At 45.3% G+C, this 15,113-nt stretch overlaps 1 protein-coding gene across 1 annotated transcript in view; it reads left to right on the top strand.

Annotated features, from left to right (window-relative positions):
* The window catches only part of COL4A4 (collagen type IV alpha 4 chain), a gene marked incomplete at its 5' end in the record, with an annotated part of 142,599 nt that overhangs the window by 117,086 nt on the left and 10,400 nt on the right, over positions 1-15,113 (top strand). Inside the window, 3 exons of the mRNA XM_054258166.2 lie at positions 1,607-1,714; positions 3,086-3,094; positions 6,542-6,667. Coding sequence (XP_054114141.2) covers positions 1,607-1,714; positions 3,086-3,094; positions 6,542-6,667 — 243 coding nt within the window. The remainder of the gene's footprint in view (positions 1-1,606; positions 1,715-3,085; positions 3,095-6,541; positions 6,668-15,113) is intronic.

Genomic DNA, 15,113 nt, shown 5'->3' with positions numbered 1-15,113 from the left:
CGTTTTATTTCATTGAGTTGGTCTTCGACTTCAGATATTCTTTCTTCTGCTTGGTCAATTCGGCTATTGAAACTTGCATTTGCTTCGCGAAGTTCTCGTATTGTGTTTTTCAGCTCCTTTAATTCATTCATATTCCTCTCTAAGGTATCCATTCTTGTTATCATTTCCTCGAATCTTTTTTCAAATCTTTTTTCAACGTTCTTAGTTTCTTTGCATTGATTTAATACATGATCTTTTAGCTCACAAAAGTTTCTCATTATCCATCTTCTGAAGTCTAATTCCGTCATTTCGTCACAGTCATTCTCCGTCCAGCTTTGTTCCCTTGCTGGTGAGGAGTCTTGGTCCTTTCTAGGAGGCGATGTGTTCTGGTTTCGGGTGTTTTCCTCCTTTTTGCGCTGGTTTCTTCCCATCTTTGTGGATTTGTCCGCTGGTCGTCTGCGTAGTTGCTGACTTATCGTTTGGGTGTCTGAGTGGACACCCAGAATGTTGATGATGAAGTATTTCTGTTGCTTGGTTTTCCTTCTACCAGTCTAGCCCCTTCGCTGTACGACTGTTGAGGTCCGCTCCAGACCCTGCTTGTCTGGGGTGCACCTCTAGTAGCCGTGGCACAGCGAGGGATGCTACCAGTTTCTTTTTCTGCTCTCTTTGTCCCAGGATGATGCCTGCCTAATGACAGTCTTTTGGATATAGAGGGGTCAGGGAGCTGCTTGAGGAGACAGTTTGTACTTTATAGGGGTTTAATTGCTGAGCTGTGCACTCTGTTGTTCATTCAGGGCTGTTAGGCTGCTATGTTTGATTCTGCTGCAACACAGCTCATTAAACAACCCTTTTTTTTTTCTCAAATGCTCTGTGTTGAGGGGTTTGGGCTTTATTTTTGGATGTCCGATCAGGTGTCCTGCCCAGCTCAAAGGCAGACTAGCCACTGTTTGGCTGCCGAGGCTCCGCCCTGCTGTTGTGTGATTCGCGCTGTTCCTGCCGGCTCTGCTGTGGTCTCCGCCCCGCCCTGCGGCGGAGTCTCTTGTTGTAGCGTGTTGCCTCAGCAACGGCAGGCTGCGTCAGCAGTGGGCGTGTATCTCAGTAGGGACGGGTTGCCTCGGCAACGGCTGGCTGCCTCAGCAGTGGGCGTGTATATCAGTTGGGGCAGGTTGCCTCCGTAGTGGTGGACGCCCCTCCCCCACAGAGCGTCTCGGACCGTCTGCCCGGGATAGTTTGAAATCGCGGTTTTGTTCGTCCCACTGGGTATCCCAAGCGATCTGTCCCTGCAATCCCCTGGGCTGGGCTACTGTGCAAGTCTCGTTCAGTCTCAAGTCCAGCCCTCTCAAGTCTCAGGTTGCCGGTTCAACAAGGCACCCGGACAAGCGCGCCCTGTGGGGATTGCTGGGTAGGGCCGGCGCCGCTGCCCCGGCTGCCGGCTTCTCCAGGCAGACCTACTGCCTGGCGTCCCGTGTCTTTTTATACTTGGGAGTTTCCCCGTTCTGTGGGCAAAAAAGATCAGTCTGGAAATGCAGCACTGACTCACCGTTTGCGAATTCAACGCGGGCTCCAATCCTGGGTTGTTCTCACAGCGCCATCTTGAGTCCCCCTCCTTTTTTTTTTTTTTTTAAAGGACCAATGGGATTCCCAGGGCCACAGGGACCACATGGATTTCCTGGGCCACCTGGAGAGAAGGGTTTACCTGGACCTCCAGGGAGGAAAGGGCCCACTGGTCTTCCAGGTGAGCTTCCAACCTACACACAGCATTTTATTTAAACGTTTACTAAAACGGTCATCGTTCAGAAAGTAGTTAATATTCTGGATTACTAACACATATCTTATTCCTTAAACCCTTTCTTGTATTAAGAGTGTATTTCTTTCAGGCTGCATTACAAAGTCTTAGTTTGGTAAAGTAATATTTATTATCAGAATGAATAAGTTTGAAACTTAGAAGTTGATTTTACATATATGATTTCTTTTTTTTTTTTGAGGCAGTCTCGCTTTGTCACCCAGGTTGGAGTGCAGTGGTGTAATCTCAGCTCACTGCAGCCTTCACCTCCTGAGTTCAAGCGATCCTCCTGACTCAGCCTCCTAAGTAGCTAAGGTTACAGGCATGCACCACTGCGCCCAGCTACTTTTTGTATTTTAGTAGAGATGGCGTTTCACCGTGTTGGCCAGGCTGATCTCAAATTCCTGACCTCAGGTGATCAGCCCACCTCAGCCTCCCAAAGTGCTGGGATTACAGGCATGAGCCACTGTGCCTGACCTACATAGACTATTTCTAAGGGAAATGAATATGTGTTCCTTCATGCAAGAGGCAAAGACTGGTTTGATTATTGTTTGTTAGGATTGTATATTCAATGCCGATCCCTGAATTTTCATTGATTTTCCTAGATGTTTTATTTAACTTTTTCTGTAAAGTGCATTAGTTCCTAGGAAGGGACAAAGCTGTTCGGTTTAACTCTGCAGACAACACTTTTTAACCATAGGGTCAAAATGTGACAAGGAAGAGTTGGGGAGAGAAGGAGCAAACAGATGTGTTTATTTGAGATGGGCAAAAGTAATATCTTTCAAGATCTTAATATTATGGTAATGTGGCATCAGTTCAGAATACTGTGCAATGTCCTAAATTAGCGCTGTAGTCCAAAGAAATAAATAGCACTGCTTTATGATGTATCATAATATAGCAGGAACAAGGGATTCTATGTTGATTCTTTTTATATTTCCTTTCTATACATACCCTATACAACTTGGCAAATAATTATGGAAATTTCAGAAGCTTTTAAATGGATAGAATTCCTACATGCGCTAAATTAGGGGATATTTGCCATAAGAAATCAACTAGAATTTTATATTGCTCAGGGGAGTTTCATTTCAAGTCTTTCTAGAGATGAAAACTCCATTACTAAATCATAGCTTCTCCTGTCAGTCACATTGATGTAGACTTAATGTAAATAAGATGCTGCCATTCTGCTTGTCATTGATGCTGCCTCAAATTATTCTGTATGTTCTCAATCTGTCTCATCTTTGTCCTAATCCACAAATTTAAAACCTCTTTCCATCCTGTGAAAATCATTGCCTGGCCTGGTTTGTCGTCTTTGGATTCCTTCAGGTCCCAGAGGTAAGCTTTGCTATAAAATTGGTAATTTCCCCTCACTCTGGTTTCTAGTCATTTCTGTACTTGTCCTTTTTCCTCTGAATGTGTGAGCTAAACTTTGTCACATTTTTACAGATGGGCTGCTCTGAGGATGTTAGGCTGCAGTGCTGTGCTTTCTCATTACAGATATAGTAACCTCATATTAGAGCATCCCAACACTCAGACTCATTACAGGTTGCCAAGGCAGTGTAGATCCTTAGCTTATATAGTTTCAACTTGGGCATGAAGTATGTGGGCTTTCTCTGTCAAAGGCTATAGTACATACCGATGTAAGTTCTTTATAAATTCTACAATATAAATACATAGAGCAGCCCTAAAATAAGTGGTATACACAACATTAAAAATGGGGCCTCACCTCCCAGTCAGGGGCTGTGACAAGCCTTTCCTATCACACCCTCAAGTCCATTTTCAAGGAGCACATTTCTTTGTGTGTTAAAAGGAAAATGTTCACTTAATGCTTTGCAATGCAAAAATAACGTGTTATTTTGTGCCTGGCATTTTCAAAGAAAACAAAAAGCATTTCTCTAAAGAAGAAAAATTATGAATGCTCGTCTGTGTTCTTTCCCGGCCTGTTATTAGCCCTAATTGAAACTGCTCCGAATACAGACACCACGTATTATTTTTAGGGTCTTTAATAGAGAGGCCTCAGTGCCCCCCCTTTTTTCAGTTTCTGATTTATTAAGAAGTAAAGAAAAGAAAAATAAAAAATGTAAAAAGTCCTGGTGTTTTAAATGTTTACATTAAAAAATTAAAGTACATTTGATGTTTTCATTTCAGTCTTGTCTCTCTGTGATTGTATAAAGTCATTTCAAGAGAACATCAAAATTCTAAATAGGAAGCACCAACCACATGCTCCCACTTTCTTAACTTCATTCCCACTGAGAAGGGCCAGGATTGCTCAGGGAAAATAGGAGATGTCCCTGTGCATCTCTCTCAGGTCACCCATCGTAGAAAAGCCAAGTTTTACATGAAACTGTACCTATTATAAAAATGCATTTGGCTCTGTGTTGCTTGTGGTTTTATATGATATTTTACATGGGGTTAAATTCCAAATGACTTAAAAGAATTCCAGGTCATTTCGCATAGGCCCAATAAGTATTAGCAGACTGAAACTTTGTTATTATGCCACATTTTAAAAATTATACTTTAAGTTCTGGGGTCTATGTGCAGAATGTGCAAGTTTATTACTTAGGTATACATGTGCCATGGTGGTTTGCTGCACCTGTCAACCCATCACCCACATTAGGTATTTCTCTTAATGCTATTCCCACCCCAGCCCCCAAACCCCTGACAGTCCTGGGTATGTGATGTTCCCTTTTAATTAACGATTCTTACTGCTTTATGATTGATGTTCTTGAAATTATTTCACACATTTGCATATATTTGAAGAACACCATAGCTAATCAGACGATATCATTTATTTGATTATTTTAGAGGCAGAGTCTTGATCTAGTACGCAGGCTGGAGTGCAGTGGCACAGCCTTGGCTCACTGCAACCTCTACCTCCCAGGTTCAAGCAATTTTCCTACCTCAGCCTCCCAAGTAGTTGGGATTACAGGCATGTGCCACCACACCTGACTAATTTCTTTTAATTGTAGTAGAGACGAGGTTTCACTATGTTGCCCAGGCTGGTCTTGAACTCCCGAGCTCAGGTAGTCCAGCTGCCTCGGCCTCCCAAAGTGCTGGGATTACAGGCATAAAACACCATGCTCGGCCAGATGATACTGTTTAAAATATGTTTCATTTTTTAGAATTCATCACCCAGATATTGAAAGTTCTCGATACAGTCCGATGAGGTGGTTAAGTACATGGGTGTGGAGCCAGAGTGCCCTGGATTGCAATGCAGACTCTGCCATGTGTAAGCTGTGTCACCACAGAAGTGTTACTTATTTACCGGAGCCTGAGCATTCTTATCCATAACCTTCTCATAACAGTAGCATGCATGCCGTCATGTTGGGAGGATTTAATAGTAAACACATTTGGCACAGGGCCTGATATATGACAAAGCATCCAGTGAGTTTCAGCTGTTATCATTATTGTTCAGTGTTACTATTTCTTATCACTGTGTGATGTTTGCAGAGTGACTGAATAGCTTAAAGATGCGAAGGTAAAAGAAAAAAAGTCACATCTTTAGTACAGTGGTTTTCTTTTCATTCGTTCTTTTTTTTGAGATCGAACCTTGCTCTATCGCCCAGGCTGGAGTGCAGTGGCACTATCTCGGCTCATGCAACCTCTGCCTCCCGGGTTCAAGTGATTCTTCTGTCCTAGCTTCCTGAGTAGCTGGAATTACAGGCACTCGCCACTACACCCAGCTAATTTTTTGTTTTTTTTTAGTAGACACAGGGTTTCACTATGTTGGCCAGGCGGGTCTCAAACTTCAGATCTCAGGTAATCCACCTGCCTTGGCCTCCCAAAGGGCTGGGATTACAGGCGTGAGCCACTGTGCCCAGCCTGTGGTTTTCGAAGTAAGATTCCTAGATCAACACCATCAGCCTCCCTGGGAACATGGTTGAAATGTGCATGGCTCCCACTTCAGACCTTCTGACTCAGGAACTCTGGTTTCTAACAAATTAGCAACACAATTCTGATGTGCTACAGTCAGAATTGTAGCTTTACAGCCGTGCTTTTCAGCCCTGATGGACACTGGAATCACCTGGGGAGTTAAACAACACTACTGACACCCAGGTCCCCACCCAGAAGTCCCTACTTAATTAGTCTAGATGGGGCCTCAGTATTAATAAGTACTTTTGAAAAGCTCACCAGCTGAGTTTATTAAGCAGCCAATGATGAGGACACTGCCTGCTCAAGCCACATCCTATTATCAACTAAACCAGTATTTCTGGGAGTGACCCCTGCATCAGTACATTTCCACAGCGCCCCGGAATAAATCCAACGTTCACATGAGGTTGAAAGTCAACCTTCTGAGCCCCTAGCAATGCTGAAACTGTATTTCAGTAACTGACATTATGGAAACTTATGTGTCTACAGTGTCGAGTAATGACTCAGGGACACATTAAGCTGAGCTTTAGGAACCCACCAGTCCCTCTTGCAATGCCACTCGTGGCTGCTACTCCGGTAGAAAATGGCCCAAAGATTGGGCAGTCCTGTGAGGGTCTTCACATTGCTGCATATCTGACCTTCACTATTCACGCTTCTGCTTCCTCTGATACTCCGTTCACCTATTTAGTCAATCTGACATTCTGGAAGTTTTCCATGTAGGGAACAAGACAAATCTGTGCCTTCACGGAACTTACATTGGATTGTTGAACCTTTACATTTACACTGAAATTTATACTAAACGTGTACTAAATTTCAGTATAGTGTCAGAAGTCCAACTTTAACCAGAGACTGTAGAAGCAGCTTGTTCATAAGCATGTGCATCTATTACACCAGCGGTGATTCCAATTTCAGGTGCACCGGGGCCACCTGCCGACACGGATGACTGTCCCCGAATCCCAGGGCTTCCTGGGGTACCAGGCTTGAGAGGACCAGAAGGAGCCATGGGGCTCCCTGGAATGAGAGGCCCCCCAGGACCAGGTATGAGCCTCGTGCTGATTGTTCATTATTTTATATATTGCTGAAATGAAATTCTAGATGTTTTATTTTGTAGCTTTTTATATGGAGCCTAAACAACTAGCAAGGAGAGAGCATGTCTTTCCAAAGTACATCAATCATGGGCTAACTGGACCCACATGTCCCTTCTATTTTTACGTGGAACTCCTGCTTAAGTCTTTCATACTTGGCCAGCTTTTGGACATGGAGTTTTGAAACCTCTTAGCACAACATAGTAGATGCTCCATTAACAGTCATTAATAGCTGCCTACTTGATTTTGAATTAAGAACAATTCAAAATCTGTGCAGAAACAGTGCCTACAAGAAGGAAGAAGGAGCTGTCTTCATGGGGAAAAGTAGGAGCCTTGCTCTACATTTTGGAAGTTACTACATTGTTCATTTAATCATTGGAGCATTGTTCAGTAACTGCTAGGTGGCAGGATCCTAATTTAAGTATTTAAGCTAAATCATTTTTTAAAAAGTGTTCTTCAACTGGGTGCAGTGGCTCACGCCTGTAATCCCAGCACTGTGGGAGGTTGAGGTGGGTGGATCACCTGAGGTCAGGAGCACAAGACCAACTTGGCCAACATGGTGAAACCCTGTCTCTACTAAAAACACAAAAATTAGCTGGGCATGGTGATGGGTGCCTGTAGTCCCAGTTACTTTGGAGGCTGAGGCAGGAGGATTCCTTGAATCTGGGAGGCAGAGGTTGCAGTGAGCCAAGATCGCACCACTGCATTCCAGCCTGGGCAACAAGAGCGAAACTCCATCGCAAAAAAAGAAAAACAAAAAAAACAAAAAGTGTTCTCCAAATGATTTTTCTTTCCACATATCCCCACTTCATTGGGTAACTTAAAATATATTAGGGAGCCCAGAGCTGAGCATCTAGAAGTCACTGTTCTCTTCAGACCCGTTGGTAGTAGCTTTGAGTCTAGAAAACTCATGTGCAAATTCTTTGAAAAGGAGAAACCAGGCTGTTCTCTTTCCTTTCCCACCCTCACTGCCCCACTATGATTTGGGCTCTTTTTGGTTCAGGAAAACACGACTTGGAAGCAGAACTGAATTTTGTACCACTTGTTTTTCCTGTGGTTCCCCAAAACCAAAAAGTTAAGTGCCCAAGAGATGTCCCTCTCAACCAGAGTCAGACTAGTTCTTAGGTGGTGGCCAGAACAGCCACGGAGTCTTCCTCAAATTAATACAGGGTTTTTGTTGTGTGTTTACTGCATTGCATCTGTGTTTGTGCCCCAGGTGAATTGGGTGTTGGTTGTAGCAACTTCCGTTAATGGCCCCTGAGAACTGGGAATTAGGTCAGTCATTATTTAAATCAACTTTCTTGGGACTCCTTGCGTGGATAAAGTTCTGTCAGTCAGTGTAACTGGTCACTCAACCTCATTTTAAAAGCTACCTTGCTATGTATATATTTGCAATATCAAGAGCTGGGTCCCTTCAACTTAAAAAAATAACTTTCAAGTTGAAGATGTGATCTCTAACTGGTTCTGAAAATGCAATTCAGTAATTACTTCCAGATTGCCTCTACTCTCTGTAAATTACGCTACTAGGTGGTGTGGGTGATGCAAACATCAATAGGATGTGTTTTCCCCCTCCAGGGTCTTAAAATCCCATGAAAGAAATAGCCAGCAGAATATAAGTAACTTAAGGTAATGGTAGATTATTACACAATTCATGTTAAAAAGGAGTTGCAGGCCGGGTGTGGTGGCTCACGCCTGTAATCCCAGCACTTTGGGAGGCTGAGGTGGGTGGATCACCTGAAGTCAGGAGTTTGAGACTAGCCTGGATTCAACACGGTGAAACCCTGTCTCTATTTAAAATACAAAGTTAGTCAGGCATGGTGGCATGCACCTGTAATTCCAGCTACTCGGGAGGCTGAGGCAGGAGAATTGCTTGAACCCAGGAGGCAGAGGTTGCAGTGAGCTGAGATCACACCACCGCACTCCAGCCTGGGCAACAAGAGCAAAACTCCATCTTAAAAAAAAGGGAATTGCAAGCCAAGGGTATTGGGAGAATGGGATGGGGAGAGGTTAATTCCAGCATGGAGAACTGCAGGACTGCCAGGCCCCCAGCAAGAGCTGGTATTTGAACAGAGCCTTAAGGAAAGGCTGGGCTTTGAGGAGCCGGAATTGTTCAACAGGGAAATGGCGGGAGCACAGGCCGGGCTGGTTGGCCTAGTAACTTGGCAGTTAGGAGTCAGCAACATCCTTGCTACTGTAACTGTGGTCCTGGGTCAGGAACTAGCAGCAACTCAGGTCCCGCCCCAGACGTGCAGAATCAGAATCTGCATTTTAACAGGGTCCCCAAAATACTTATGTAACTGTGCAAATCTGAGAAGCCCTCACTAATATGTGAATGTACTCCTTAACGATTCAGCCAGGAGTAGAACCTTCCTTAACAAGGCAACCCTAGCTGCAGGTTAAGGTTACTGGGAAGATCTTTTTTTTTCTTTTAGACAGAGTCTTACTCTTTTTGCCAGGCTGGAGTGCGGTGGCACGATCTTGGCTCACTGCAACCTCCGGCTCTCAGACTCAAGCAATTTCCCTGCCTCAGCCTCCTGAGTAGCTGGGACTACAGGCATGCACCACCACACTCGGTTAATTTTTTTGTATTTTAGTAGAGACAGGGTTTCACCATGCCAGGATGATCTTGATCTCCTGACCTCATGATCTGCCCGCCTCAGCCTCCCAAAGTGCTGGGATTACAGGTGTGAGCCACCGTGCCCGGCCCACTGGGAAGGTCTTGAAAGAGTATTGGTGCCTGAGCCTCATCTCAGGCCAATAGAATGTGGAAGGTGGCAGAGCCTGAATGTCAGCATTTTCCAAAGGCCCCCAGGGGACTGTAGCAGGCAGCCAAGGTTGAAATGCACTACTTCACCTCAATATCAAAACTGAGGCCACCACCCACTGTGGTGGTTCTGAAAAATAACTGGGAAGAGAAAACTATATGAATGGGTCAGTTCTCTGCACTTGAACATGATAGTTGTCTTTGACACGTACAAGATTCTCTCTTCATAGACTGTGAGCTTCTGAAAGATGGTCTAGTGCCTATGTGACCCAGGTGTGCTTGCCTATGATCTCAACTTCCTCCTGACTTAGGGTTTCATGGGCACATTAGCTGTACGTGGCCACAGGAGGGCCTTCCCTGGGTTCCTGTGCCCTCTCTTGATTGGAGTCACTGACTCTGCCTGCTGGAAGTGTGGACACTCCAAGGTCACCTTTCTGCCACTTATGTGATGACAATGTTTCTAAAAAGTGCCCAGTCTTTCTCGTGAAGCATCACCTTCTCTTCCTATTTCTCACCATGTGGCCCAGCTTCCCTGGGGCTCCTTTTTGTCCTTCTTTGCACCTACTCCCAAGCCCTTGCTTTCTTCTGGGGCCCCTCTTCTCTGATAGGAGCCTCTGGGTTACAAAGGACCTCTCTTCCCTGCAGTGTATTCCTCGGTCCTGTCTATGCCCGCTGGCCATGCCGGCTGTGTTGGCCATCCTGTCCAGTTACTAAAGAGCGACAGGTCTATTCGAAGGGCCTAATGCCCAACCCTGGCTGACCTGGGCCATCTGCAGGGCTTGTTGCTTATTCTCCAGTATTTTCTGAAGGCATTTTTTCAGCAGGGTGTGAGGGACCACATATACCACCCTCAAGATTGGGTGCTGTAAAGAAAGGGCTGCCACTAGAAAGAACAATGTTTGCTTAAAATGACATTGTTGGCCTCTTCCTGTTTTCCCTTTAAAATCTCTTTTCTGCTCCTCTACCCCCTCCTCCCCTCTAACCTCAAATAGACAGAAAAGATAACTACTGAGTCCTGGGCTTAAGTCCTGGGTGGTAAAATAATCTGTACAACAAATCTCCATGACATGAGTTTACCTATGTAACAAACTTTCACATGTACCCCTGAACCTAAAAGGTAAAAATAAAATAAAATAAATCTTTTCTTTCATTGCTAAGCTGATTTTGTAACCATGTGCTACAGCTGAGACTTACATAGAAATAAACTCACTTCTGGCTCTTTCCTGCCCAGTATGGGTCGATGACAGTCACACGACGTGCGTCCATGAGGAGTCCTCTACCACAGAGGGTCTAATGCTCTTCTTCACACAGATCTCTTTGATCTAAAACTTTTCCTTCCAAGTGGTCCTCAAAGGCTGAGGCTTCCCACAGTGAACTCAAAAGTGTTATCCATTTTGTTTTGAACTGTTCCTGCCTAATGGACGTACTCACATCCTGTTAGAGTTGTGTTTCAAGTCAACACTTGCCCTCTCAGGAGGTCATCCATGTAACATTGGAGGGTTTTTTTGATGTTTAGTTTTATTCTTTAAAACTAGTTCCAAGTAGAGAACAAGTCCATACGGTAGAAAGCTCTGAACAGACAACTCGGGTTAACAAGAGCCTTCTTTCCCCTGTTTCTTGGGAAATGTCTTCTGCCTCACAATTTCTCTCTGCCTCACCCTAAAGGGAGTAAAGCCCACATGATAACATCTGGTGTGAGGACTCTTTTCCCAGATCCACAGTGATCTCACCATAAGTCTATACATCAGGAGGAATAGGCATTTCAGTGGAAGGAGGAAACTCCTAACAAACTCATAAGCACTAGGGCAGCCATTTCTATGATAGATTGCATATTGGAATCATCTTATCGGGTGGGACGGAGAAAGGAATGGTCTGAGCTCACTGTTGGGGCCCCATGTTTCTTCCAAATAACTAGTACACTCTTGGAAGATGTTGGAATTTCAGATTCTACCAGCAGTGCCATGCTGGGGAGAGGAGGTTTCTGCCCAGTAAGCAGGAAGGGCAGGGCTCCTCTCACCCAGATGGGGAGGAGGGGATGTCCCCCTTCTCACTTACTGACTGGTAACCACTTACAGAATGCAGTCCAGCACACTCTGAAATAATTCATTTCTAATCCCAGGGGCACAAAAGCACAACAGGAGCATTTCAGACATTGGGGTTTCTACATTGAGTGTAGCTCAACCAGCACAGGGCGTGGAGGGGAGAGACCAGCTGGTCGTAGGGATGGAAGAAGGGGGGAGACTCAGGCAGGCAATACGAGGACACAATTTTACAAGCAGCAGGGCATGTGTAACCCAGGGAAGTGAGACATCTACCTCACTACCGGGCATGTCAATCCCCTGCTTCGGCTTTGGAGCCAGATGACCTTTGCTGCGACTACTCAGCCCTGCTGCTGCAGCATAGCTGTGGATGATACGTCAATGAATGCATGTGTCCCACTGTAACTGGGATTACTAAAATGGGCAGTGAACAGCCCACAGGCTATACTTTGCCAATCACTGTAAGAAGCTTGAGGGCAGGATATGGTCTTCTTCAGTGTGATATCCATACACAGGCCTGGGTCAGGGAAGCTCTTTGGTAACATTTGATGAGTGAATGCATGACTCTTGGGTGTAGGCTACTGTGTGGAGCAGTTTCTCAACCTCGGTGCGGTGACATTTAGGGACTGATCATTCTTTATCCTGGAGGGCTGTTTGGTGCATTCTAGGATATCAGGCAGCATCCCTTGCCTCTATCCTACTAGATGCCAGTAATGACCTCCTCCCCCATGTGAGGACCAAAAATGCCTCCAGACATCAAGCATCTATGGGGGGAGTGGGGCAGTGCAGAACTACCTATGTTGAAGACTGTTTATGTAGAGAGGGATGTGGTAGGAGATGGGAGATGTATCTTTAGTCTACGGGGGAGGTATAAGGTGAAGGTGGGAAAAAAGCTTTATTACAAAAGAAAAAAAAAGGTAACTTAAAACTAAACACATTTTCAAAAGACACCATTGCCTGTATATTTTTCCAGTTTTATTGCCACACGATCAGCCTAGGCATACACTTTGGCAACCTGTTCTTAACCCTTCTTCTGTGTCATTACATATTTTCCTCTAATATTATCTGTAGTAGCTGAGGAATATTGCCTTATCTGATTGTGTCACTATTTAACTACTACCTTCACCAATTATTGATTGGTTTGCTGCCGGCCGCTCTGCTAGAAATAAGTTAATCCAACAAGGTCCTGCTTTTTGGAGCCACAGGCTAGCAGAAAATGAAGACATTGAGCAAGTCGGTTCAGACGTGTTGAGTGTTAACAAGGGGTAGTGTGGGAAATTGTAACAGGGGAGCCGAACCTGGGGGTAGGGAAGGGGCATTACGAGGAACATTTAAGGCTTTGGTTCTCAAGCTTCCCAGACTATCAGAATTCCTGAAGAGCTTGTTAAAACACAGCTTGCTGGGGCCCACCCCAATCCTGATTTGTTAGGTGAAAAGAAGGCTCTGAGAGTCTTTGCTTCTAACGCGTTCCCAGGTGCTGCCATTGCTGCTGTTGGTCCAGTAACTACTCTGATTTAAGGAGTTTCCACTTTCTCACTATGATGAGCAACTGGTAATGATGTCTTATATGCATCACATCCCTGATTATCATGAAGAAATAGTATAATGGATAAGAACAGAGGTTCTGGGAATAAGGGTCAGGAGTTCAAGAACAGCCTGGCCAATATGGTAAAACCCCATCTCTACCGAAAGTACAAAAATTAGCCAGGCGTGGTGGCATGCGACTGTAGTCCCAGCGACTCGGGAGGCTGTAGCTTTATCCTGCAGGGGAGGCAGGAGAATCACTTGAACCTGGGAGGTAGAGGCTGCAGTGAGCTGAGATTGTGCCACTCCACTTCAGCCTGGGTGATAGAGCAAGACTCCATCTAAAAAAAAAATAGAGATTCTGGAAATAGATGACATGTGTTCATAACGCTGGCTCTACCACATGAAACTGATCATGACTCAGTTTCATGATCTGTAAGAAGGGCTGATTGTGAGGATTATGTGGATGCACTTAGAACATGGCCTGACAAAATAAACAGTACATGTGTTTGCGATTATTGTTGTTTCTTTAAAATAAATTCTCTGAGTAGAATTTCTGGTTTCAAGAATAGGCAGAAATGTAGGATTTCAAAGTATGCCACCAAGGTCATCACCAGAAAGAATGTTGAAGTTAAATCATCTAGATCATTGGTTCTCAAAGTGTGGTTCCTAGGACTGGTAGCATTAGCATCAGTTGGGGACTTCTGCTAGAAATGCAGATTCTCAGGCCCCTACCCCAGACCTACCAAGGCAGATGCTGATTTATACCAAAGTGTGAGCCAGTGTTCCAGAACGTCCTTGGGCTTCTGTTCTCAGAGCAGTAGTGACTGTGTCACGGTGCTGTTTAGGCCTGTGTTGCCTATTGATGTTGCTTAGAGGAGTTGGAAGGGCAAGTTAGCTACTCGGCCAAGTGTGGATGCACAGTCAAGGCCTCATCTGGGGCTACAGAGGGGCAGGGAGGAGCCTATGTGGGAAATCTTCTATTTCAGCTAGCTTGCAACACCAAGTCAAACCCCCTTAAACCTCCATGCATCCTTGACAGGGTTGCTGCTTTAAGGGCAGAGGGTTTCAGTCAGCATCTGTGCTAACACACTCATTTCATGGTTTGGAACCCATGTTATCAGGCAAGGCTGGTCCCTTCATAGGGTGGGAGAGGGAGGCTCAATGAATTCTGTGGTTGACTGGCATCCTCACCTTTGTCATCGTCCCATAGTCACTGGAGGGTAAAGGCAAGAGGCAAGAGTGAAAGCCACTTAAGCCCCTTTGACTTCATGTTTGATTTTAGGTTACATGTGTTGGTCTGCTCGGGCTGCCACAGCAAAGTATCACCGACAGGGTGGCTTAGACAACTGACATCTTTTCTTTTTTTTTTTTGAGACGGAGTTTCACTCTTGTTACCCAGGCTGGAGTGCAATGGCGCGATCTCGGCTCACCGCAACCTCTGCCTCCTGGGTTCAGGCAATTGTCCTGCCTCAGCCTCCTGAGTAGCTGGGATTACACGCGCCACCATGCCCAGCTAATTTTTTGCATTTTTAGTGGAGACGGGGTTTCACCATGTTGACCAGGATGGTCTCGATCTCTTGACCTTGTGATCCACCTGCCTCGGCCTCCCAAAGTGCTGGGATTACAGGCGTGAGCCACCGCGCCTGGCCCAACTGACATCTTTTCACAGTTCTGGATGCAGAAGTCCAAGATCACAGAGCCACAGCGGGGCTGGTTTCTCCCAGGCCTCCCTTCGTGGCTTGTAGATGCCACCGTCTTCCTGGGTCCTCGTGTGGACCCTCCTCTGTGCCATTCCAGGGACATGCATCCCTGGGGTCCCTCTGTGTGTCCAAATTTTCTTCTTGCGTAAGGATACCAGTCAGCTTAGATTAGGACCCAGCCTAACCACCTCATTTTAACAGAATCACCTCCTTAAAGCTCCTATCTTCAACTCAGTCACATTCTGAGATATGGGGGCCTAGGACTTCCACACATGAAATTTGGGGGTACATAAATATCAGCCCATACCAGGCTACTCTGTGACACTCACAGAGAGAAAGAGAGAATAGTAAGTAGAGCCTGGAAACATG

This window comes from Callithrix jacchus, chromosome 6 (assembly GCF_049354715.1).
Source record: "Callithrix jacchus isolate 240 chromosome 6, calJac240_pri, whole genome shotgun sequence".
Classification (NCBI taxonomy): Eukaryota; Metazoa; Chordata; class Mammalia; order Primates; family Cebidae; genus Callithrix; species Callithrix jacchus.
This window is presented reverse-complemented; position numbering and strand designations above follow the sequence as displayed.